At 43.5% G+C, this 26,013-nt stretch overlaps 2 protein-coding genes across 2 annotated transcripts; both read right to left on the reverse strand.

Annotated features, from left to right (window-relative positions):
* Positions 1-3,711: 3,711 nt before the first annotated feature.
* Positions 3,712-16,673, reverse strand: LOC139369400 (uncharacterized). Its single transcript, XM_071108677.1, has 14 exons — positions 15,768-16,673; positions 15,019-15,459; positions 14,298-14,738; positions 13,306-13,734; positions 12,563-13,003; positions 9,388-9,828; positions 6,536-6,802; positions 6,162-6,419; positions 5,799-6,044; positions 5,297-5,554; positions 4,720-5,103; positions 4,366-4,635; positions 4,193-4,276; positions 3,712-4,019 (listed from the first exon to the last, which is right to left on the reverse strand). The coding sequence occupies exons 1-14, from the start codon at positions 16,247-16,249 to the stop codon at positions 3,953-3,955; spliced, it is 4,509 nt and encodes a 1,502-aa protein (XP_070964778.1). The 5' UTR covers positions 16,250-16,673; the 3' UTR covers positions 3,712-3,952.
* Positions 16,674-18,117: 1,444 nt separating this feature from the next.
* LOC139369401 (nucleotide-binding oligomerization domain-containing protein 1-like) lies at positions 18,118-24,394 on the reverse strand. Its single transcript, XM_071108679.1, has 7 exons — positions 24,345-24,394; positions 22,626-23,015; positions 20,755-22,450; positions 20,250-20,516; positions 19,567-19,995; positions 18,860-19,288; positions 18,118-18,562 (listed from the first exon to the last, which is right to left on the reverse strand). Exons 2-7 carry the CDS (start codon positions 22,960-22,962, stop codon positions 18,118-18,120), a joined length of 3,603 nt encoding a protein of 1,200 aa, XP_070964780.1. The 5' UTR covers positions 22,963-23,015; positions 24,345-24,394.
* Between the last annotated feature and the right edge of the window lie 1,619 nt (positions 24,395-26,013).

Here is a 26,013-nt window from a genome sequence, read left to right on the forward strand (position 1 = left end):
ATATGTTTTTAGTTCGGTATTCATTAGACTACCTCTACTATCTGAGTGGGTGTTGTTGCTTTCCCCTTACATAGAGGTATCATGGTTCTACATTCCGAGGGACTACTATGCTCTAGGTCAGCGATCATCAACTAGATTCAGCCGCAGGTCCCATTTCTTTCTTGAACGGATGGTCGGGGGGCCGGAACATAATTACAAATCATTTGTAGACTGCAAATTGACCGCAAGAAGCACAAACAAATATGTTCGACTAAAACATAATTACAAACCTCTATTATACATGGAAATACCTTAGAACAGATTTCACAAATGAAATTCACTTGGAGCTGATTTGCTGGTGTTTTTACAGTCTTTTATGTCCAACCATTTAACTGGGCCACCAGTTGGAGATCCCTGCTCTGTGTGCCTTATCCATCTCTATAGAGACAAGCGTTGTAACCAGGAAATGAAATCAGTAAAGCACTCTGTATGAAGCACTACTGTAGGTTTCCTAAGAATACAGTATAATAATCCTGCATTTGTCAAGTAATAGCAGGTAAGAAAAATATCCTGTAATCCTAGACAAATGAACAGTCTTGTTATTGACTAGTGGAAAGCACAGTAGCGAGATCAGTAAGAAGCACTGTTTCCTAAGCATACACAGTATAATAAACAACAGTCTTTATTAAACAGTCTTGTTATTGGACACTTATCTTAGATATATTAAACAAACCCTGTTTACAAAATACATTTATATGTAAGCATGATAATGTTACAACACTTGTAATATTACTGTAACAATAGTGATTCAGCATATTGTTATTGTATAAATATCACTATTTGGTGTAACAGTTTTAGTTAAAAGACTATTTAATATTGCAATGTGTTATTGTGCATTGTATTGGCTTATAATACAGTTCATCTCAGCAGAGGTGTATTCAGTTGCAGTTTGGTTTCTAGTTTAGTTTGGTTTCTAGCCTTCAGTAAAGGCTGCTGGGAGTAAAGGCTGCTGGGGGTAAAGGCTGCTGGGGGTACAGGCTGCTAGGAGTAAAGGCTGCTGGGAGTAAAGGCTGCTGGGAGTAAAGGCTGCTGGGGGTACAGGCTGCTGGGGGTACAGGCTGCTGGGAGTAAAGGCTGCTGGGAGTAAATGCTGCTGGGGGTAAAGGCTGCTGGGGGTACAGGCTGCTAGGAGTAAAGGCTGCTGGGAGTAAAGGCTGCTGGGAGTAAAGGCTGCTGGGGGTACAGGCTGCTGGGAGTAAAGGCTGCTGGGGGTAAAGGCTGCTGGGGGTACAGGCTGCTGGGGGTACAGGCTGCTGCGGGTACAGGCTGCTGGGGGTACAGGCTGCTGGGAGTAAAGGCTGCTGGGAGTAAAGGCTGCTGGGGGTAAAGGCTGCTGGGAGTAAAGGCTGCTGGGGGTACAGGCTGCTGGGAAAAAAAGGCTGCTGGGAGTAAAGGCTGCTGGGGGTACAGGCTGCTGGGAGTACAGGCTGCTGGGGGTACAGGCTGCTGGGAGTAAAGGCTGCTGGGAGTAAAGGCTGCTGGGGGTAAAGGCTGCTGGGGGTACAGGCTGCTAGGAGTAAAGGCTGCTGGGAGTAAAGGCTGCTGGGGGTAAAGGCTGCTGGGGGTACAGGCTGCTGGGAGTACAGGCTGCTGGGGGTACAGGCTGCTGGGAGTAAAGGCTGCTGGGAGTAAATGCTGCTGGGGGTAAAGGCTGCTGGGGGTACAGGCTGCTAGGAGTAAAGGCTGCTGGGAGTAAAGGCTGCTGGGAGTAAAGGCTGCTGGGGGTACAGGCTGCTGGGAGTAAAGGCTGCTGGGGGTAAAGGCTGCCGGGGGTACAGGCTGCTGGGGGTACAGGCTGCTGCGGGTACAGGCTGCTGGGGGTACAGGCTGCTGGGAGTAAAGGCTGCTGGGAGTAAAGGCTGCTGGGGGTAAAGGCTGCTGGGAGTAAAGGCTGCTGGGGGTACAGGCTGCTGGGAGTAAAGGCTGCTGGGAGTAAAGGCTGCTGGGGATACAGGCTGCTGGGGGTACAGGCTGCTGGGAGTAAAGGCTGCTGGGGGTACAGGCTGCTGGGGGTACAGGCTGCCGGGGGTACAGGCTGCTGGGGGTAAAGGCTGCTGGGGGTAAAGGCTGCTGGGAGTACAGGCTGCTGGGAGTAAAGGCTGCTGGGGGTACAGGCTGTTGGGAGTAAAGGCTGCTGGGGGTACAGGCTGCTGGGGGTACAGGCTGCTGGGGGTACAGGCTGCTGGGGGTACAGGCTGCTGGGGGTACAGGCTGCTGGGAGTAGCTGTGACACGTAAGATGGCTGTGCCTTGTTGGCCGGAAGAAAGCGATAAGTGGGGAGTGGTTCATCCTGGGATTCCCCTCTGCGGATATGGAACAGTAACCAGCAGTGGTTATGGAGGAAAAAGTAGACACTTTTGTTCCCGAACCACAGGATTAACCGGAGAAGGAATCCAATGCTTCTATCACCATCAGGTTAGTGCTACCAAAACCACATTGACCAGTCCAGGCTTGAATCAAGAGCCACCAGCTACTTCACACGTGGAAAAGATCCCAGCATAAATCTGTGAAGGTAAAATGGGGCGGGACTAAAGGAATAAGCTAAAGACTTCGACCAACTAGTCTCATTGTACTAGTCTCATGTAGCCATACCTCCAAAATCACATTGTTGTCATGCTGGAGAATTGGAGAATTTTGTATGAGCCAAAACAGAATGGTCTGCTGGGTTCCAGCGGCTACCTTTTGATTGGATGTTATATTTCAAGAAACCTCCCCCACATGCCCTTAAAAGGGAAGCTGCGTGTAATGTTCATCACAAGTCGATGAAGGCATTACAACTGCTCTACTAAATACATTTTGTTATGGTGTGTGTACATACAGCCTATGTTATACATCAGCGATTTCCTGGGCATCCTCACACACTGTTCCTCCTATGGCACTAGTGGCTACCTTTAGTGCTCCACCAAAGCAAGGCAATTGATTGGTTTGACGTGTTGTGAGGCATCAATGGTTTCCACCCACTTGTAGCTACTTTCTGCCCTGAACTTCACCAGGGCTGCGTTCAGTATGTTTCTACGTTCTGAAACGGTTCAAATGAACGTAAACGGTGCTGTACTGAACAACCAGTTGAAAAATGGGGAGGGGTTGGGTTGTGGGTTGGAGAATGCTGTCAGCATGGCCACTGCCCTTTACAAATAAAAATATGTCATTCATTGTTTCAAGCCACACCTCGCTACACCCACCAAACGTACCTCGAAGTCTGTTCAGGAACATTTCGGGGAAACGTGTCATTCAGTACAAAACGTTGCACAACATAGCAAACGTTCAAGAGAACTCAACACACCTCTTGCTTCCTGAATAGGGAAGCTTGGTTCTCAACAGGGCTAGCCTGAGTAACAATACCATGAGGTTGACCTGCAACAAAACACTCATGTATTAAGTCTCCCACTGCAACTGTAGAACACATTCACATCAACCTGATAAATACTAGACTATAAAAGCACAAATACATTCCATTCCTTCAGAAGGAATTTCACAAATTGTCAGATCACAAAAATCATCTAGTTATGTAAAACTCAAAAAACGTTATACTACACATGTTCCTGTGTTTTTCAGAACCATGTAAGAGGTAAATAAACTACACATTCCTATCCATTACACTCAGAACATTCCAGAGTTCTGGAGTCTCAACTATTTTTAGCTGAAATAATACCTTAGTCCCCAAATCCCGATGACATCACTTGCAGTTCTTCTGACACCATGATGAGGTCAGCTAAAAACTAAGGGGATGTGGCTTTCATGCAATTCAATATTTAAGAATTGGTTAAAATTAGGTTACGTTTAGTGTCCAGGTTAAGGTTGATGAGATGAGGCTTCATGCTAGTACACCCATCTTCAACATCCATCTTCGCTTCCTCTACCTCTTCAACATCCATCTTCGCTTCCTCTGTTTGGACTTGGACCTGATACTGCTTCACCAGATGTCAAACCTCTTGTCTGTCAGGAACGGACTTCTGTCCTTGATTCTGTTGCTGAAGAGCCTGTAGAGAAGAACACTAACATCATCATTATTAGTTTTAGAACATTACACTACAGACAACCATCATTAAATAGTTGCACCCAGAAAAAGAGACCATTTGATCTCACGTGCACACACAAACTGACATCACACACAAACTGACATCACACACAAACTGACATCACACACACTCACCGTATGGTGCGGATTGAAGTGTTGGTGGAGACCAGTTGGCGAATTCTGTCGGTCAGAGCATCAGTGATGTCATTGTGACTCAGGCTAAAATACAGAAACAGGAAGAGAATGAAGGATCAGACATTTGTCATGTAGTCACATGGACACACACACACAGAGTGAAACCCACTCACTCAAGGACTTCAACTTTGTGCAGGTGTGTGAGCAGGGGCTGTAGATGGCGGTCTGTGAGTTGGCAGTGGCTGAGGTCCAGTTCTGACAGCCCCTCTGAGTGTTCCAGAACCAGGGCCAAAGATCCACAGGCCTTTTGGTTCAGCCTGGTCTCACTGAGGTCCAGCTCCCCATCCAGGGCTCTGCACAGGGACTCTGCGTGTCTCAGCACTCCCTCTTCAATCCCCTCAAACACATGGTCCACCAGCTGAAGTAGCAGAGCTTTGCTGGGGCTGAGGGGACAATAACCAGAGATAACATTATGAGACAGCTCTAACTCCTACTTTTATAAACTAGTTTGTCCTTGTGTATCTAACCTCAGCTTGACAATATGCAGGATGGGAAGCAGCTCTCTCAGTGCTCCGTGCTCCACCTCACAGTCTTTAAGGATGAGCTGCACCTGGGGCTGGTTTCGGGACTGGTTCTGGGTCAGGTTCTGAACCAGCTGTGTGCTGTGCTGGCTCTGCTTCAGAACAGAGTTTATGGCCCTACAGTGCTCAGTGGTCAGACACAGCGCCTCCCCCTGGTCGTGAGCTGACAGGTCCACAAAGGAGGAGCAGGAGAAGTCCAACCTGTGCTGCAGAGCCCTGAGCAGCTCTGCTGCTGCTGTTGTTATTGCTGGAGGTGGTGATAGTGCCCCCTGCAGGATCTGAGAGCCAGCGCAGGAGTGGAGGAAACTCAGCAACAGCATCCTGTCAACACTACAGCAGGAGAGAGAGAGCGCGAGAGAGAGGATTCGTTTCACACCAGCACACAATAAAACACTGATAAAACACACTACGGGTAAGGTAAGTGCATTACACTAAGGTTAGGGTTAGTGGTTCAAATCAGTCTGACAGTGTAAAGCGTCACAGTTCTATCCATTCTAGAATGGTCAAAGAGTGCCAACGAAACCTGAGTTGGGAGACTCTGTCCAGAAGAGGCAGGATGCTCTCTATCTCCCCCGGTGGTATGGAGGTCCACAGCAGGTTGACTTTGACTTGGTGGCTGTGCTGCAGGGTGAAACACAGCGCAGTACAGTCCACTCTGTCCAGCTCTCTGCTGTTCAGGTTGATCCAATGGTCTGAAGACCTCAACAAACTGGACACACAGTCACTGGCTCTACTGTCATAGATCTGTCTGATGGTGGACTTCACAAAGCTGGAACTGAGCCTGCAGAAAGATGTAGAATGGATTGTCATGGTTGTGTTAAGGTTATAAAAAGGATAACTCACATAGCAACAACTATCTGGGTAGAACACTAATAGTTAAAGTCTATCAATATTAAATAAAGATCAAACACCTCTTGAATATAACCCTAATGATAATACAGAGTATAACTCAAAATAATGTCACTGTAAAATATTTGTTCTCTTCTTTCTAAAAAGTCTTTAAATTTAAAATTAAGTTCACTCACCTCTTGAATATAACCCTTCCCAGAAAGGGGAGAAGATCTGAGATGTTCTTCTCTAGAAGCCTGTTCTTCCTGAGGTCCACTGTGATGTTGTGGGTTGAATGCTGCAGCAGAGAGAGAAGCACCTCCCAGTCCAGCCTACAGGAGGTCAGGTCTCCACCAACCTTCTCCAGGAACCACCGGGTCAAGTCCTTGTCCTGAGCTTCATACACAACTACAGCCAGCTGCTGCAGGGTGTCTGAGTGCAGTCTAGGAGGTTGGAACATAAAGGCAGTAAATAACACAAATATAAATAAGAACACATACATAAGTTACTACTTCTACTTATTTCTACCACTTTTTAAAAAACAACAGCTTCAAACTGACCTGAGAGTGAGAGGGCCTTGGTGACAAAGTAGTGTGATGAGAGAGTGACCCTGGATGCAGAAGTCAGTCAGGTCCAGACACTGCACCGTCCAGAGTCTCAGCAGGGACGCCACACTACTCAGAGCCCTGGATAACACTCTCTCTGGTGGCTGGCTGCTCTTTAGGACCAGGGAGAGCTCTGGGACAGTCAGTGGAGAACCCCCTCTCCCTGTCCTCCTAGCCAGTCTGGCCAGTCTCACTGCCATGCCCACATTCAGCCTGGAATAAAATAAAATAAACTCAAAACACTTTTAAACAGAGAAACCTTCTCAGATAAAATGCACAATAAGAAATCAAACTAAATAGACCTGTAAAATCGAGCTTACAAAACATACCTGAGCTTGTGTAGCTGTGATACATGTGTGAAGAGAAGTGAGGCTCCTTTCAGAGAGATCTTGCTGGGGGTGAGAGTGAGTTCCACTCTGGAGGCACAGAGGCCAAGCACTCTCACCACAGACCTGCAGGTTTTCCTGGGTAACTGTCCTCCCAGTGACAGGGTGGAGCCCAAGGCCTGGAGGAGAGAGGCCAACTGCTGGGCATCCTCTCTGGACCTCACAGGGATGGATTCACACACACGCTGGAAGAACCTGTCAGAATCACAGCTGAAACAGCAGAACATGAGGGACACATGAAATCAAACAACATTTAAAATACATTAATATTGAACTGTCGCATGGAAAAGTAATACCATGTGATGTTACAGAGAAAGTTACATAATATGCCATGACATAACGTAATATGAGTTTTATAGATCAGGTATTCTGAGTAAACATTGAGGTTTCATGTTACAAGATTTCATAAAGACACATCACTATTAGCATCACATAATCACTAACCACATACATTATGTTCAGACTCACCTAAGCTGTGAGATGTAGGGCAGACAATGAAGGAAACTCCTCACTTCACTCTCTTCATCTGACCAGCCTTTCAGCTCTACTGGTTTCTTCTCTGGTTGGAGTTTCAGCACTTCTAGGAGGAGGGAGACCTTTCTCTCTGAGAGGTCTATGAACCAGACTGCAGGAGCTGACTGGTAAACTGGCTGTAATGCTGGAAGGATACTCCTGCCTGTTTGAGTCTCATAGTCCTTCACATGCGAGCACAGATCCAGCAGGAAATCACATTGAAACCACTTATCCTCATCATCCCAGTCACAGAAAGGGAAAGTGCTGTAAGTACACACTGATGACACCAGCTTCAGTGTCTTCTCTCCTGACTGCTCCTCCCACTCTGCTGCTTGAGACAGGAGACCCACCAGGAACTTGATCAGCTTTGAGGGATCAGACCACGATAGATAGAAACTGCAACAAGGACAGTAACAGCTGATTCAGACATGGATGGACACATGAAACCAGTCATTGCTAAAATATATATGAAGTAGTTATACATTTACATAATGTGCTTCTGTTTTATGAAAAAATGTATTATTTTAGAGAAATTCAAAATATCTATGTGTGACATTTTGCAATGCAACATTCAGGAAATCTGAGTATAAATGTTACCAGATTTACAAACATTTAAACTTTTATATTTACCAGGTTTCTAAAAGACAATAATCACTAGCATCACATAATCACTAACCACCACACATGTTCAGACTCACCTCAGCTGTGAGATGTAGGGCAGACACTGAAGGAAACTCCTCACTTCAATCTCTTCATCTGAACAGCCTTTCAGCTCTACTGATTTCTTCTCTGGTTGGAGTTTCAGCACTTCAAGGAAGAGGGAAGACTTTCTCTTTCTGAGGTCTATGGACCAGACTGCAGGAGCTGACTGGTAAACTGGCTGTAATGCTGGAAGGACACTCCTGCCTGTTTGAGTCTCATAGTCCTTCACATGTGAGCACAGATCCAGCAGGAGATCCCATTTCCGATCGTGATAAACTTCAGACAGTGACAACACTTTCTCTACAGTTGTTTGTATGGTTTCTCTCTCATGGAGGGCTGTTTGAAGACACAGATTCAGTAGGAATGTCTTCTCTCTCTTTCTCCACTCTTCAGGGGATCTTCTCTGATACTGTGGTGTAGTAAAACTGCATGAACAGTTTAACAACAAATAGATGAATATGTGAGATATAATCTGCATTTCAGACGGTCACATTATAGCAGGTCAAATAACATGACTATCTTTCTAAACTCATCATCCACTTCAACCGTTCCTTATAATCATCACCACAAAGTAAGATTGTATCTTTCTAAACTCATCATCCACTTCAACTGTTCCATATAATCACCACCACAAAGTAAGATTGTATCTTTCCAAAACAGTATGTGTATGTTTAGCATATTAGGTTGTTACGAACAAACTTCCTTTTTAAAAGGGAAATACAGGGACAGACAACAATCCCTGAGCTGTACTGATCCAACTCACCTCAGCTGTACTGATCCAACTCACCTCAGCTGTACTGATCCAACTCACCTCAGCTGTACTGATCCAACTCACCTCAGCTGTACTGATCCAACTCACCTCAGCTGTGAGATGTAGGGCAGACACTGAAGGAAACTCCTCACTTCACTCTCTTCATCTGACCAGCCTTTCAGCTCTACTGGTTTCTTCTCTGATTGGAGTTTCAGCACTTCTAGGAGGAGGGAGACGTTTCTCTTTCTGAGGTCTATGGACCAGACTGCAGGAGCTGACTGGTAAAGTGGTGTCAATGCTGGAAGGACACTCCTGCCTGTTTGAGTCTCATAGTCCTTCACATGTGAATACAGAACCAGCAGGAAATCACATTGAAACGACTCATCAAAATAATCCTTGTCACAGAAAGGGAAGGTTCTGTAAGTACACACTGATGATACCAGCTTCAGTGTCTTCTCTCCTGACTGCTCCTCCCACTCTGCTGCTTGAGACAGGAGACCCACCAGGAACCCTATCAGCTTTGAGGGATCAGACCACCATGGACAGAAACTGCAACAAGGACAGTAACAGCTGATTCAGACATGGATGGACACATGAAACCAGTCATCGCTAAAATATATATGAAGTAGTTATACATTTACATAATGTGCTTCTGTTTTATGAAAAATATATAATTTTAGATAGACATTGTTAATTCATGTGACATTTCGTATGTCCATTCAGGAAATCTGAGTATAAATGTTACCAGATTGACCAACACTTGAAGTTTTAAATTTACCAGGTTTCTAAAAGACAATAATCACTAACCACCACACATGTTCAGACTCACCTCAGCTGTGAGATGTAGGGCAGACACTGAAGGAAACTCCTCACTTCAATCTCTTCATCTGAACAGCCGTTCAGCTCTACTGGTTTCTTCTCTGGTTGGAGTTTCAGCACTTCTAGGAGGAGGGAGACCTTTCTCTCTGAGAGGTCTATGAACCAGACTGCAGGAGCTGACTGGTAAACTGTCTGTATTGCTGGAAGGACACTCCTGCCTGTTTGAGTCTCATAGTCCTTCACATGAGAGTACAGATCCAGCAGGAGATCACATTGAAACCACTTATCCTCATCATCCCAGTCACAGAAAGGGAAAGTGCTGTAAGTACACACTGATGACACCAGCTTCAGTGTCTTCTCTCCTGACTGCTCCTCCCACTCTGCTGCTTGAGACAGGAGACCCACCAGGAACTTGATCAGCTTTGAGATATCAGACCACGATAGATAGAAACTGCAACAAGGACAGTAACAGCTGATTCAGACATGGATGGACACATGAAACCAGTCATCGCTAAAATATATATGAAGTAGTTATACATTTACATAATGCGCTTTTGTTTGATGAAAAAATTTATTATTTTAGAGAAATTCAAAATATCTATGTGTGACATTTTGCAATGCAACATGTTCATTCAGGGAATCTGAGTATAAATGTTACCAGATTTACAAACATTTGAACTTTTATATTTACCAGGTTTCTAAAAGACAATAATCACTAGCATCACATAATCACTAACCACCACACATGTTCAGACTCACCTCAGCTGTGAGATGTAGGGCAGACACTGAAGGAAACTCCTCACTTCAATCTCTTCATCTGACCAGCCTTTCAGCTGTACTGGTTTCTTCTCTGGTTGGAGTTTCAGCACTTCTAGGAGGAGGGAGACCTTTCTCTCTGAGAGGTCTATGGACCAGACTGCAGGAGCTAACTGGTAAACTGGCTGTAATGCTGGAAGGACACTCCTGCCTGTTTGAGTCTCATAGTCCTTCACATGAGAGTACAGATCCAGCAGGAGATCCCATTTCCGATCGTGATAAACTTCAGACAGTGACAACACTTTCTCTACAGTTGTTTGTATGGTTTCTCTCTCATGGAGGGCTGTTTGAAGACACAGATTCAGTAGGAATGTCTTCTCTCTCTTTCTCCACTCTTCAGGGGATCTTCTCTGATACTGTGGTGTAGTAAAACTGCATGAACAGTTTAACAACAAATAGATGAATATGTGAGATATAATATGCATTTCAGACGGTCACATTATAGCAGGTCAAATAACATGACTATCTTTCTAAACTCATCATCCACTTCAACCGTTCCTTATAATCATCACCACAAAGTAAGATTGTATCTTTCTAAACTCATCATCCACTTCAACTGTTCCTTATAATCACCACCACAAAGTAAGATTGTATCTTTCTAAACTCATCATCCACTTCAACTGTTCCTTATAATCACCACCACAAAGTAAGATTGTATCTTTCTAAACTCATCATCCACTTCAACCGTTCCTTATAATCATCACCACAAAGTAAGATTGTATCTTTCTAAACTCATCATCCACTTCAACCGTTCCTTATAATCATCACCACAAAGTAAGATTGTATCTTTCTAAACTCATCATCCACTTCAACTGTTCCTTATAATCACCACCACAAAGTAAGATTGTATCTTTCCAAAACAGTATGTGTATGTTTAGCATATTAGGTTGTTACGAACAAACTTCCTTTTTAAAAGGGAAATACAGGGACAAACAACAATCCCTGAGCTGTACTGATCCAACTCACCTCAGATGTACTGATCCAACTCACCTCAGCTGTACTGATCCAACTCACCTGAGCTGTACTGATCCAACTCACCTCAGCTGTACTGATCCAACACACCTCAGCTGTACTGATCCAACTCACCTCAGCTGTACTGATCCAACTCACCTGAGCTGTACTGATCCAACTCACCTCAGCTGTACTGATCCAACTCACCTGAGCTGTACTGATCCAACTCACCTCAGCTGTACTGATCCAACTCACCTCAGCTGTACTGATCCAACTCACCTCAGCTGTACTGATCCAACTCACCTCAGCTGTACTGATCCAACTCACCTGAGCTGTACTGATCCAACTCACCTCAGCTGTACTGATCCAACTCACCTCAGCTGTACTGATCCAATTCACCTGAGCTGTACTGATCCAACTCACCTCAGCTGTACTGATCCAACTCACCTCAGCTGTACTGATCCAACTCACCTGAGCTGTACTGATCCAACTCACCTCAGCTGTACTGATCCAACTCACCTCAGCTGTACTGATCCAACTCACCTCAGCTGTACTGATCCAACTCACCTCAGCTGTACTGATCCAACTCACCTGAGCTGTACTGATCCAACTCACCTCAGCTGTACTGATCCAACTCACCTGAGCTGTACTGATCCAACTCACCTCAGCTGTACTGATCCAACTCACCTCAGCTGTACTGATCCAACCCACCTCAGCTGTGAGATGTAGGGCAGACACTGAAGGAAACTCCTCACTTCACTCTCTTCATCTGACCAGTCCCACAGCTCTACTGATTTCTTCTCTGATTGGAGTTTCAGCACTTCAAGGAGGAGGGAAGCCTTTCTCTCTGAGAGGTCTATGGACCAGACTGCAGGAGCTGACTGGTAAAGTGTCTGTAATGCTGGAAGGACACTCCTGCCTGTTTGAGTCTCATAGTCCTTCACATGAGAGTACAGATCCAGCAGGAGATCCCATTTCCGACCCTGATAAACTTCAGACAGTGACAACACTTTCTCTACAGTTGTTTGTATGGTTTCTCTCTCATGGAGGGCTGTTTGAAGACACATATTCAGTAGGAATGTCTTCTCTCTCTTTCTCCACTCTTCAGGGGATCCTATCTGATCCTGTGGTGGAGCAAACCTGAACAAACAGTGTAACATTAAAGAGATGAAGAAAGTGTTGGATGGAGGATATGAATTTTGAATGGTTACATTATAGTAGATAAAGTACAACTATCTCTCTGCACTCATCATGCACTTCAATTGTTCCGTACACTACAAAGTAAGATTGCATCTTTTCAAAACAGTATGTGTATACTTAGCATATTAGGCTAATGCAGAAAGCTACAAACAAACCTCTCTGAAGGGAAATAAAGGGACAGACAACTACAATCCATGAACTGTACTGATTCAACTCACCTCAGCTGTGAGATGTAAGGCAGACACTGAAGGAAACTCCTCACTTCAATCTCTTCATCTGACCAGCCTTTCAGCTGTACTGGTTTCTTCTCTGGTTGGAGTTTCAGCACTTCTAGGAGGAGGGAGATCTTTCTCTCTGAGAGGTCTATGGACCAGACTGCAGGAGCTGACTGGTAAACTGGCTGTAATGCTGGAAGGATACTCCTGCCTGTTTGAGTCTCATAGTCCTCCACATGTGAGTACAGATTCAGCAGGAAATCACATTGAAACCACTTATCCTCATCATCCCAGTCACAGAAAGGGAAAGTGCTGTAAGTACACACTGATGACACCAGCTTCAGTGTCTTCTCTCCTGACTGCTCCTCCCACTCTGCTGCTTGAGACAGGAGACCCACCAGGAACTTGATCAGCTTTGAGGGATCAGACCACGATAGATAGAAACTGCAACAAGGACAGTAACAGCTGATTCAGACATGGATGGACACACGAAACCAGTCATTGCTAAAATATATATGAAGTAGTTATACATTTACATAATGTGCTTCTGTTTTATGAAAAAAATTATTATTTTAGAGAAATTCAAAATATCTATGTGTGACATTTTGCAATGCAACATTCAGGAAATCTGAGTATAAATGTTACCAGATTTACAAACATTTAAACTTTTATATTTACCAGGTTTCTAAAAGACAATAATCACTAGCATCACATAATCACTAACCACCACACATGTTCAGACTCACCTCAGCTGTGAGATGTAGGGCAGACACTGAAGGAAACTCCTCACTTCAATCTCTTCATCTGAACAGCCTTTCAGCTCTACTGATTTCTTCTCTGGTTGGAGTTTCAGCACTTCAAGGAAGAGGGAAGACTTTCTCTTTCTGAGGTCTATGGACCAGACTGCAGGAGCTGACTGGTAAACTGGCTGTAATGCTGGAAGGACACTCCTGCCTGTTTGAGTCTCATAGTCCTTCACATGTGAGCACAGATCCAGCAGGAGATCCCATTTCCGATCGTGATAAACTTCAGACAGTGACAACACTTTCTCTACAGTTGTTTGTATGGTTTCTCTCTCATGGAGGGCTGTTTGAAGACACAGATTCAGTAGGAATGTCTTCTCTCTCTTTCTCCACTCTTCAGGGGATCTTCTCTGATACTGTGGTGTAGTAAAACTGCATGAACAGTTTAACAACAAATAGATGAATATGTGAGATATAATATGCATTTCAGACGGTCACATTATAGCAGGTCAAATAACATGACTATCTTTCTAAACTCATCATCCACTTCAACCGTTCCTTATAATCATCACCACAAAGTAAGATTGTATCTTTCTAAACTCATCATCCACTTCAACTGTTCCTTATAATCACCACCACAAAGTAAGATTGTATCTTTCTAAACTCATCATCCACTTCAACTGTTCCTTATAATCACCACCACAAAGTAAGATTGTATCTTTTCAAAACTCATCATCCACTTCAACTGTTCCTTATAATCACCACCACAAAGTAAGATTGTATCTTTCCAAAACAGTATGTGTATGTTTAGCATATTAGGTTGTTACGAACAAACTTCCTTTTTAAAAGGGAAATACAGGGACAGACAACAATCCCTGAGCTGTACTGATCCAACTCACCTCAGCTGTACTGATCCAACTCACCTCAGCTGTACTGATCCAACTCACCTCAGCTGTACTGATCCAACTCACCTCAGCTGTACTGATCCAACTCACCTCAGCTGTGAGATGTAGGGCAGACACTGAAGGAAACTCCTCACTTCACTCTCTTCATCTGACCAGCCTTTCAGCTCTACTGGTTTCTTCTCTGATTGGAGTTTCAGCACTTCTAGGAGGAGGGAGACGTTTCTCTTTCTGAGGTCTATGGACCAGACTGCAGGAGCTGACTGGTAAAGTGGTGTCAATGCTGGAAGGACACTCCTGCCTGTTTGAGTCTCATAGTCCTTCACATGTGAATACAGAACCAGCAGGAAATCACATTGAAACGACTCATCAAAATAATCCTTGTCACAGAAAGGGAAGGTTCTGTAAGTACACACTGATGATACCAGCTTCAGTGTCTTCTCTCCTGACTGCTCCTCCCACTCTGCTGCTTGAGACAGGAGACCCACCAGGAACCCTATCAGCTTTGAGGGATCAGACCACCATGGACAGAAACTGCAACAAGGACAGTAACAGCTGATTCAGACATGGATTGACACATGAAACCAGTCATCGCTAAAATATATATGAAGTAGTTATACATTTACATAATGTGCTTCTGTTTTATGAAAAATATATAATTTTAGATAGACATTGTTAATTCATGTGACATTTCGTATGTCCATTCAGGAAATCTGAGTATAAATGTTACCAGATTGACCAACACTTGAAGTTTTAAATTTACCAGGTTTCTAAAAGACAATAATCACTAACCACCACACATGTTCAGACTCACCTCAGCTGTGAGATGTAGGGCAGACACTGAAGGAAACTCCTCACTTCAATCTCTTCATCTGAACAGCCGTTCAGCTCTACTGGTTTCTTCTCTGGTTGGAGTTTCAGCACTTCTAGGAGGAGGGAGACCTTTCTCTCTGAGAGGTCTATGAACCAGACTGCAGGAGCTGACTGGTAAACTGTCTGTATTGCTGGAAGGACACTCCTGCCTGTTTGAGTCTCATAGTCCTTCACATGAGAGTACAGATCCAGCAGGAGATCACATTGAAACCACTTATCCTCATCATCCCAGTCACAGAAAGGGAAAGTGCTGTAAGTACACACTGATGACACCAGCTTCAGTGTCTTCTCTCCTGACTGCTCCTCCCACTCTGCTGCTTGAGACAGGAGACCCACCAGGAACTTGATCAGCTTTGAGATATCAGACCACGATAGATAGAAACTGCAACAAGGACAGTAACAGCTGATTCAGACATGGATGGACACATGAAACCAGTCATCGCTAAAATATATATGAAGTAGTTATACATTTACATAATGCGCTTTTGTTTGATGAAAAAATTTATTATTTTAGAGAAATTCAAAATATCTATGTGTGACATTTTGCAATGCAACATGTTCATTCAGGGAATCTGAGTATAAATGTTACCAGATTTACAAACATTTGAACTTTTATATTTACCAGGTTTCTAAAAGACAATAATCACTAGCATCACATAATCACTAACCACCACACATGTTCAGACTCACCTCAGCTGTGAGATGTAGGGCAGACACTGAAGGAAACTCCTCACTTCACTCTCTTCATCTGACCAGCCTTTCAGCTGTACTGGTTTCTTCTCTGGTTGGAGTTTCAGCACTTCTAGGAGGAGGGAGACCTTTCTCTCTGAGAGGTCTATGGACCAGACTGCAGGAGCTAACTGGTAAACTGGCTGTAATGCTGGAAGGACACTCCTGCCTGTTTGAGTCTCATAGTCCTTCACATGAGAGTACAGATCCAGCAGGAGATCCCATTTCCAATCCTGATAAACTTCAAACAGTGACAACACTTTCTCTACAGTTGTTTGTATGGTTTCTCTCTCATGGAGGGCTGTTTGAAGACACAGATTCAGTAGGAATGTCTTCTCTCTCTTTCTCCACTCTTCAGGGGATCTTCTCTGATACTGTGGTGTAGTAAAACTGCATGAACAGTTTAACAACAAATAGATGAATATGTGAGATATAATATGCATTTCAGACGGTCACATTATAGCAGGTCAAATAACATGACTATCTTTCTAAACTCATCATCCACTTCAACTGTTCCTTATAATCATCACCACAAAGTAAGATTGTATCTTTCTAAACTCATCATCCACTTCAACCGTTCCTTATAATCATCACCACAAAGTAAGATTGTATCTTTCTAAACTCATCATCCACTTCAACTGTTCCTTATAATCATCACCACAAAGTAAGATTGTATCTTTCCAAAACAGTATGTGTATGTTTAGCATATTAGGTTGTTACGAACAAACTTCCTTTTTAAAAGGGAAATACAGGGACAGACAACAATCCCTGAGCTGTACTGATCCAACTCACCTGAGCTGTACTGATCCAACTCACCTCAGCTGTACTGATCCAACTCACCTGAGCTGTACTGATCCAACTCACCTCAGCTGTACTGATCCAACTCACCTCAGCTGTACTGATCCAACTCACCTGAGCTGTACTGATCCAACTCACCTCAGCTGTACTGATCCAACACACCTCAGCTGTACTGATCCAACTCACCTCAGCTGTACTGATCCAACTCACCTGAGCTGTACTGATCCAACACACCTCAGCTGTACTGATCCAACTCACCTGAGCTGTACTGATCCAACTCACCTCAGCTGTACTGATCCAACTCACCTCAGCTGTACTGATCCAACTCACCTCAGCTGTACTGATCCAACTCACCTCAGCTGTACTGATCCAACTCACCTGAGCTGTACTGATCCAACTCACCTCAGCTGTACTGATCCAACTCACCTCAGCTGTACTGATCCAACTCACCTCAGCTGTACTGATCCAACTCACCTCAGCTGTACTGATCCAACTCACCTGAGCTGTACTGATCCAACTCACCTCAGCTGTACTGATCCAACTCACCTCAGCTGTACTGATCCAACTCACCTGAGCTGTACTGATCCAACTCACCTCAGCTGTACTGATCCAACTCACCTCAGATGTACTGATCCAACTCACCTGAGCTGTACTGATCCAACTCACCTCAGCTGTACTGATCCAACTCACCTCAGCTGTACTGATCCAACTCACCTCAGCTGTACTGATCCAACTCACCTGAGCTGTACTGATCCAACTCACCTCAGCTGTACTGATCCAACTCACCTCAGCTGTACTGATCCAACCCACCTCAGCTGTGAGATGTAGGGCAGACACTGAAGGAAACTCCTCACTTCACTCTCTTCATCTGACCAGTCCCACAGCTCTACTGATTTCTTCTCTGATTGGAGTTTCAGCACTTCAAGGAGGAGGGAAGCCTTTCTCTCTGAGAGGTCTATGGACCAGACTGCAGGAGCTGACTGGTAAAGTGTCTGTAATGCTGGAAGGACACTCCTGCCTGTTTGAGTCTCATAGGCTTTCACATGAGAGTACAGATCCAGCAGGAGATCCCATTTCCGACCCTGATAAACTTCAGACAGTGACAACACTTTCTCTACAGTTGTTTGTATGGTTTCTCTCTCATGGAGGGCTGTTTGAAGACACAGATTCAGTAGGAATGTCTTCTCTCTCTTTCTCCACTCTTCAGGGGATCCTATCTGATCCTGTGGTGGAGCAAACCTGAACAAACAGTGTAATATTAAAGAGATGAAGAAAGTGTTGGATGGAGGATATGAATTTTGAATGGTTACATTATAGTAGATAAAGTACAACTATCTCTCTGCACTCATCATGCACTTCAATTGTTCCGTAGACTACAAAGTAAGATTGCATCTTTTCAAAACAGTATGTGTATACTTAGCATATTAGGCTAATGCAGAAAGCTACAAACAAACCTCTCTGAAGGGAAATAAAGGGACAGACAACTACAATCCATGAACTGTACTGATTCAACTCACCTCAGCTGTGAGATGTAAGGCAGACACTGAAGGAAACTCCTCAACTCAATTTCTTCATCTGACCAGCCTTTCAGCTGTACTGGTTTCTTCTCTGATTGGAGTTTCAGCACTTCTAGGAGGAGGGAGACCTTTCTATCTGAGAGGTCTATGGACCAGACTGCAGGAGCTGACTGGTAAAGTGGCTGTAATGCTGGAAGGATACTCCTGCCTGTTTGAGTCTCATAGTCCTCCACATGTGAGTACAGATTCAGCAGGAAATCACATTGAAACGACTCATCATAATCATCCTCGTCACAGAAAGGGAAGGTTGTGTAAGTACACACTGATGATACCAGCATCAGTGTCTTCTCTCCTGACTGCTCCTCCCACTCTGCTGCTTGAGACAGGAGACCCACCAGGAACTTGATCAGCTTTGAGGGATCAGACCACCATGGACAGAAACTGTAACAAGGACAGTAACAGCTGATTCAGACATGAATGGACACACGAAACCAGTCATCACTAAAATATATATGAAGTAGTTATACATTTACATAATGCGCTTTTGTTTATATTATTTTAGAGAAATTCAAAATATATATGTGTGACATTTTGCAATGCAACATGTTCATTCAGGAAATCTGAGTATAAATGTTACCAGATTTACAAACATTTGAACTTTTATATTTACCAGGTTTCTAAAAGACAATAATCACTAGCATCACATAATCACTAACCACCACACATGTTCAGACTCACCTCAGCTGTGAGATGTAGGGCAGACACTGAAGGAAACTCCTCACTTCACTCTCTTCATCTGACCAGCCTTTCAGCTGTACTGGTTTCTTCTCTGGTTGGAGTTTCAGCACTTCTAGGAGGTGGGAGGCCTTTCTCTCTGAGAGGTCTATGGACCAGACTGCAGGAGCTGACTGGTAAAGTGTCTGTAATGCTGGAAGGACACTCCTGCCTGTTTGAGTCTCATAGTCCTTCACATGAGAGTACAGATCCAGCAGGAGATCCCATTTCCGACCCTGATAAACTTCAGACAGTGACAACACTTTCTCTACAGTTGTTTGTATGGTTTCTCTCTCATGGAGGGCTGTTTGAAGACACAGATTCAGTAGGAATGTCTTCTCTCTCTTTCTCCACTCTTCAGGGGATCCTATCTGATCCTGTGGTGGAGCAAACCTGAACAAACAGTGTAACATTAAAGAGATGAAGAAAGTGTTGGATGGAGGATATGAATTTTGAATGGTTACATTATAGTAGATAAAGTACAACTATCTCTCTGCACTCATCATGCACTTCAATTGTTCCGTAGACTACAAAGTAAGATTGTATCTTTTCAAAACAGTATGTGTACACTTAGCATATTAGGCTAATGCAGAAAGCTACAAACAAACCTCTCTGAAGGGAAATAAAGGGACAGACAACTACAATCCATGAACTGTACTGATTCAACTCACCTCAGCTGTGAGATGTAAGGCAGACACTGAAGGAAACTCCTCACTTCAATCTCTTCATCTGACCAGCCTTTCAGCTCTATGGATTTCTTCTCTGCTTGGAGTTTCAGCACTTCTAGGAGGAGGGAGACCTTTCTCTCTCTGAGGTCTATGGACCAGACTGCAGGAGCTGGCTGGTAAAGTGGTCTCAATGATGGAAGGATACTTCTGCCTGCTTGTTTCCTATTGTACTTCACATGTGAGTACAGATCCAGCAGGATGTCATATCTTTCAGTTTGATACACAGAGAACAGTGACAGCAGTGTGTTCACAGCACCCTGGAACGTTTCTCTGTGACATAATCCTGCTTGTAGACACAAATCTAGTAGGACTGCTTTCTCTTCTTTCTCTAGTTTTTCAGGGGATTCTCTCTGATCTTGTAGTGGGGTAAAACTGAACCATAAAGCATAAGAAAGTCTTTGTTTAGATACTGTAAATACAGGTAGAAAGTGACTGCCTCTTTTACAGGCTAAATGCTGTTACCATGTGTCTATCTTGTTGTATTGTTGCAGTGACTTCTTTGTCTAGATATTAACCTCTTGATATTGTTCCTATTTACATTGACAACCTATGTTTTTAATCGACTTAAATGAATGAATAGTCACAAAGACATTGAATAAATATATACTGGCAGTGTAAACACTCACTGGAGTTTGTTGATATGTGTTAAACACTTTAAAATGGTCTTGTTGAGAGCCTCACTGAGAAGAGTTCTCCGATCCCAGTGTAGACAGAGGTTAACCCTCTCTAGGCTCTGCTTCATCACTTCTTCTGCTCTCACAAACACTCGTCTTTCACCCAGGAATGGAAGGTGCAACTCATTTCCACAGAGCCCAAGTAAGCTAGTGAAGTCAATGTCTGCCTCACTGCGCAGCAAAGTTGTCCAGAGTTGACACAGCATTGAGGGGTCAGATCTATGATCAGAAAAGGGTTTTAAAATAGAGTTTATTATAATTACATTTGTCAAAAGTTTCAAAGTAGCATGAAATATAGGTGTTTATAACTCAGTATCTGAGTGGAGGAGAATACAACATATAAATGTATCAAGTTTAGGATAAGGTTAGCCTTATCCTCAATTAATTGACTAGTTAATTGGAAATAAATTGGTGCATTAGATAACTAAATTACACAAATACATAACACAAATATTACCTGAGATATCGGACATTCTTCAGAGAGCCCAGTATCAGCCTTAGTCCTTGGTCTGACACAGTGCAGCTGTTCAGGTCCAAGTCAACCTTTCTCTCTGCAGACTGACTGATCATATAGGAGACTGCACAGCACTGGTGAGGATCAAGATGTTCTTCATCCAGATCTAGATTGTAGTCCAGTTTGTCCAGAAGAAGCAAACAGGCCTCAGTAGACTGAGATTCATACAAGCACTGACATAAAAACAGAAGATCTCTCTCAAACTCAGGAGCACCACCTTCTGCATGATCTTGGTTTGTTTGAAGTGGAAGAAATGTGTTCACCACTTCCTTGAAGAACCAATCTGATGTCTTCTTGATCTGTTGAGCTGGAACTAGACCATTTACCAATCGAATATTCCTCTCATTCAGAAGCCCACACATGAAAGGAACCATGTGTTTTGTGTGTTTCCATTCTTCAGTCTGGCACTTCTGTAGAACCTCTCTGATTTTGTCTGGATTCTGTAAGAGCCAAAGGGCACCAAAGAACTCCTGCATTGTGTAATGGAGAAATGCAGAGTAAGTGTCTGATACTGTGGGCTCGACCATAATCATAAGAGCCCCCAAGAAAGAAAACTGGACACTGCTTACTTCGCAGCTCAGTTCTGTCAAGTTCATCGTTTTTTGCTGTGTTGCATCAAAAGCCATTTCTGCTAAAGACAATATTTTTTCTCTGTTTTCTGCGAGACACTTGTCGAGATCATTCATCTGTTTGCCACTGTGTTTTAGGATGCAGTAACGGAGGATGTTGATGTACATCTTAGTTGTAGGCCATGGCTGCTTAGAAGCCTCTGGGGTGGAATAATACATGCAGGCAACCACCATCAATGCATACATCGGGACATGGCACAGACTGAACAACTCTAGGTTGTTTAACACAATGCTCAATGAATCATGGTTTGGCGTAGGGTTAGGCTCAGCACTCAACATCTTTGTTAAGTAAGCCCGGATGGACTCATTACTGAACCCTTTCACCTCCACTCTGAACGAGGGCCAGTCTGTCAGGAAGTCTCCTGATGGAACCTCTGGTCTGCATGTGATCACAATCTTTGCATCAAGGAGGAGGTCCTTGTCCACAAGTTTCTTTATTACCGAATGAGAGGAGAGGTCTGTGATTCCATCAAAAATGATGACAACGTTTTCAGAGTTCTTCTTAATATCCTGTAACACTTCTTCTCTACTTTCTTCTGGCTCACTGTACATGTTAAAGAGAAGGTCCTCCAGTCTCATGGGATGTGTGCTGGGTGAAATGTCTCTCACATCAAAGTAAAACATGTAATCTAGTTCTCTGTGATCTTTCTGTGCCCAGAGGTTCAACATTTGATGGGCGACTGCTGTCTTTCCAATTCCAGGTTTTCCAACTAAGAGGATCCTTCTCTTGGGTGTTTTAAGCAGGTCAGTCGGGGATGTTTCCTGTTTGGCCACGGGGATGAAGCTCTTTAGCTTTTTAGGGCGAGCTTTCTTGCATCTTTTGCTCTTCGTTTCGATTTTAGAGAGAGATGAAGGCACGTCTGTATCTAACACAAGAGGAGTGTAAGAGAAAGTCACCTCATTTCTACACCTCTCTGGTAGGAGACTACAGCTTTGTTTCCATGCAGCCTCTGTGATCTTTCGAGCTTTACATTTCAGCTGTGACTGATATCTGTGACAGGGTTTTGCACCTAAAATAATGATACAAAGGAAAAGCGAGAGTAAATGCACTGTGCCAACAGAAACCCTGTCCACCCGATGCACACAGTAAGCTAAATCAAACGCACCTAAAGAATATATATTTTCTGCCCAGCCAATGGTATACTATGTACTGGATACTAATTGTATAATATAATAATCACTTGCAAACAAGGTAGTCTGACATCTCTGGGTCTTCCTTGAAGGGGAAGCAGCTGATCCATTGCTGTAAGTCAGCGTTGTCTAAGGTCCTCTTCCTTGTGATGTCTAGAATCATCAGTAACTCGTAGCATGCAGCTTCTCCTTTGGCCGTGACCCAGTCCAGTATTTTTCTGGTTTGGTCAAAACGGTCAACTTCTGCCTGAATTTTACTGACTTCCTCCTCCTGAAGAACCTTGCGCTGGAACAGGTTTTCCACAATGAGGGACAGATTCTGGAGCCTTTCAACAAGGAGTCTCCTTCCATTTTGAATGTACTCTAAAGCAGATTGCCTTGTACAAGCCATGTCACCGGGTGTGATTCTGCCCCATCACTGGTATGTCACAACATGAAGGATATCTAGAAGATAGTATATAGTCAGTCAATAGTAGAACAGTCAAATAATGACTAGGTTTATTTACTCAAAAAAATCATAACCTTCTATTTTGAAAAAAACATACACCAACTGAATGTCAATGTATCTATGACAATGGATTAAAACAAGCTTATATTTGGGGTTCTGATTGGGTTCGACCAATGATGTATGACAGTTCAACTATGGTCATTGGGCATGTATTAAACTCTTGTCAACCCAGAAGTTAAATCCCGCACTTCTGTATTAACACATATTAGAAATTGAGAATGTCAGTGTTGTGTCGAAAAGCTACCCTCTAACAACCCCCCCACCCCTCCTCTTCGCGTGAACCTGCACGCATTGGTGCGACTTGTTGCTAGTTGAGATTTCTGATCACGTTAGGCTGCATTTCATTTTTAATGTCGGCTTGGTCGCAGGGGGGCGCTAATAATGTTAAATTTGTTCCATAGAAAGTATTTGACTCTGATGTGTGCCACAAAGTATTTGACTCTAGCCACAAAATTAAGGAAATTAGAAGGGGGAGGGAAGGGGAGAGAATTTCGGGTATTTTGCCAAAATACTCCCTTCTAATTTCCTTTATTTTTTTGTAGCTAGTCAAATACTTTCTGTGGCACACATCAGAGTCAAATACTTTCTATAGAACAAACTTCACATCAGGATAGGCAACCGAAATTAATAATGAATGTATGTGTGTTATATTAAACATAGAGGAGTGAGTAAAATGTAGGCAATCAATAAACATTCCAGAACAACTACTAGTCGAATAAGACATGGGAGAGATGACGAATTTTGGCAAAGAGATTTATTTATAGACTAATACACTTGAAACAAATAGCCAAACCGAAAACTGCATACATTATTGCCTCCACCGCGATCAAACCGACATGAAAAAAATCCAAAATTAAACGCAACCTAACGTGATCAGAAATCTCAACTAGCGAGCAGTTCGCAGCAATGAAGAATTGAGTGCGTGCGCCTTCACGCGGGGGGGGATTCTGGCAGGGGGGGCTGTTCGGCACAACACCCGCAAAAACGATGAATAAAATAATATACGTTTGACCATGAGTTGGTTACTTGAATCATCTGAGTAGTGCTAGGGCAAAAACGAAAACGTGCACCGGGGGGGCAGCAGGACCAGCTCATGGAAAGAGCAGTTGTTATGTACAGTGTATATGTTCCATGGGTAAATAGTCACAAACTTGCCAAACAATTCCTATTTAATAGTAAAACAAATAGGTAGAAGGACAAAGGCTGGGCACAGCACATCATGTGTTGGTTTCACAATCCGTTATCGATTGTTAGAAAAGCCTTACCTTGTCCCGTAAATATTTTGCGCGTCTTATTGCAGTGAGCTCGTGAAGATGTAGCTATTTTTTACTTTCACTTATACTTCCGCGTATAAAAACATTATTTTGGCGAGTTCAGCCACATGGAACGTATATGAAATAGCGTTGGCTCTAAACTACTCATGTCGTCGATGTTTGGCTACTAAACGTGGTGTTGTTGCAGCATATCACTAAAACTGGGCGCTTTGGTTTTAAAAACGAATGCAAACAGAGAATAAAGGAGAGAGGGAGGTGAGTAGATGAGAGAAGAGAGAAAAGACAGTAAAACAGTACCTGCCAGGGTGGACTTCATAAGTGCATACCGTAGCACAACGTTTTGCAACGACAACCAGCGTTTCTCAGGTTAGTCCCTCCCCGTTTCTGCCCGTTTTTGTTCGTTCGGTTCTTAATGAATACACCCCAGTTTAGATCCGGGAATGTGAGTGAACGGCCGAGTGAGCGTCGAGCATCGATTGCATGAGCTGGTCAAAACATATCTCCATAGACAGTATATTAGGCCTACCCAGATATCCTGAAAGTGAATTCTGAGCAGAATACTGCATTTAAATTGGACAATTATGTAATTACATAATAACATGAATATGTGGCCTAACTAAGACAACACATAGGCTATGTGTAGGGTACCTGCCATAAGTATTCAGTAAAATAAATCATTCCTCCTCCTCTATGACAGATCCAGCCTCTCCAACCTAGTGTGTGTGTGTTGGGTACAGCAGAAGAAACGTTGCCATCTTGTGTGGATAATAAAGTATTTTTCTTCTCCTATACAAGTTAAACATTAGAATTATTCAGTACAGATTCCACCACACCAGACTAAGATGAGTATGGATTTGCCACCCTCCCTGGTGTTTTCTAGAACGCAAACTCATTCTGACTGTTCTGATTGGTTCCAGAAACCGACGGGATGGGCCAGAACCAGCCTACAAATGGACAATTTCAGACCACAGTTAGATTACCCTAAATTTGACTGGTCCCCCAGGAAGACATGCTGACGTCATGGTAACACTCCTCTTCTCCCCTCTTTCCTCTCATCCCTTTCTCTTCACCTCTCTCTGCTTTCTTCTCTGTTTGCATTAGTTTTCAAAACCAAAGTGCCCAATTACAAGGATCTGTCCAGAAACAACCCCTAGCCTAGCTCCTAGACACTTCTCCCCTCACCCATATCCCCTAGACACCAGTGTAGATCTAAGAGCATTGTACAGATGTTAGAGATATCTTGCTAACACTTATTCAATCCCTTTAGATCTACACTAGTGTCTAAAATGATGTCAGGCCCAGTGGGGAAGAAGGGAAGGTGTACGTCCCAAATGGCACCTTATTCCCTGCACAGGGCTCTGGCAAAAAAGTAGTGCACTGGAAAGGGAATAGTGCACCTTTTGGGACTCATTCCAAGGGGTTGTGGTTAGAGATTGTTTTTAGACTGAGTTCCACATGGTGCCTTCCTCTAAGACGATTTGTCACAAAACGATGCGTCTGAAAATGTAAACAGAAAATAAAGACGTCAACGAAAACCCAACTTAACAGAAATCCCCACTAGACAGTAATTATTACAATACAAACATTTAGAAAAATTAACCAGGGTTGTTTTTTCTTCTCCTCATTCCTCCTTTTCTATATAACATGTCAGACTGTGTAT

This window comes from Oncorhynchus clarkii, chromosome 17 (assembly GCF_045791955.1).
Source record: "Oncorhynchus clarkii lewisi isolate Uvic-CL-2024 chromosome 17, UVic_Ocla_1.0, whole genome shotgun sequence".
NCBI lineage: Eukaryota > Metazoa > Chordata > Actinopteri > Salmoniformes > Salmonidae > Oncorhynchus > Oncorhynchus clarkii.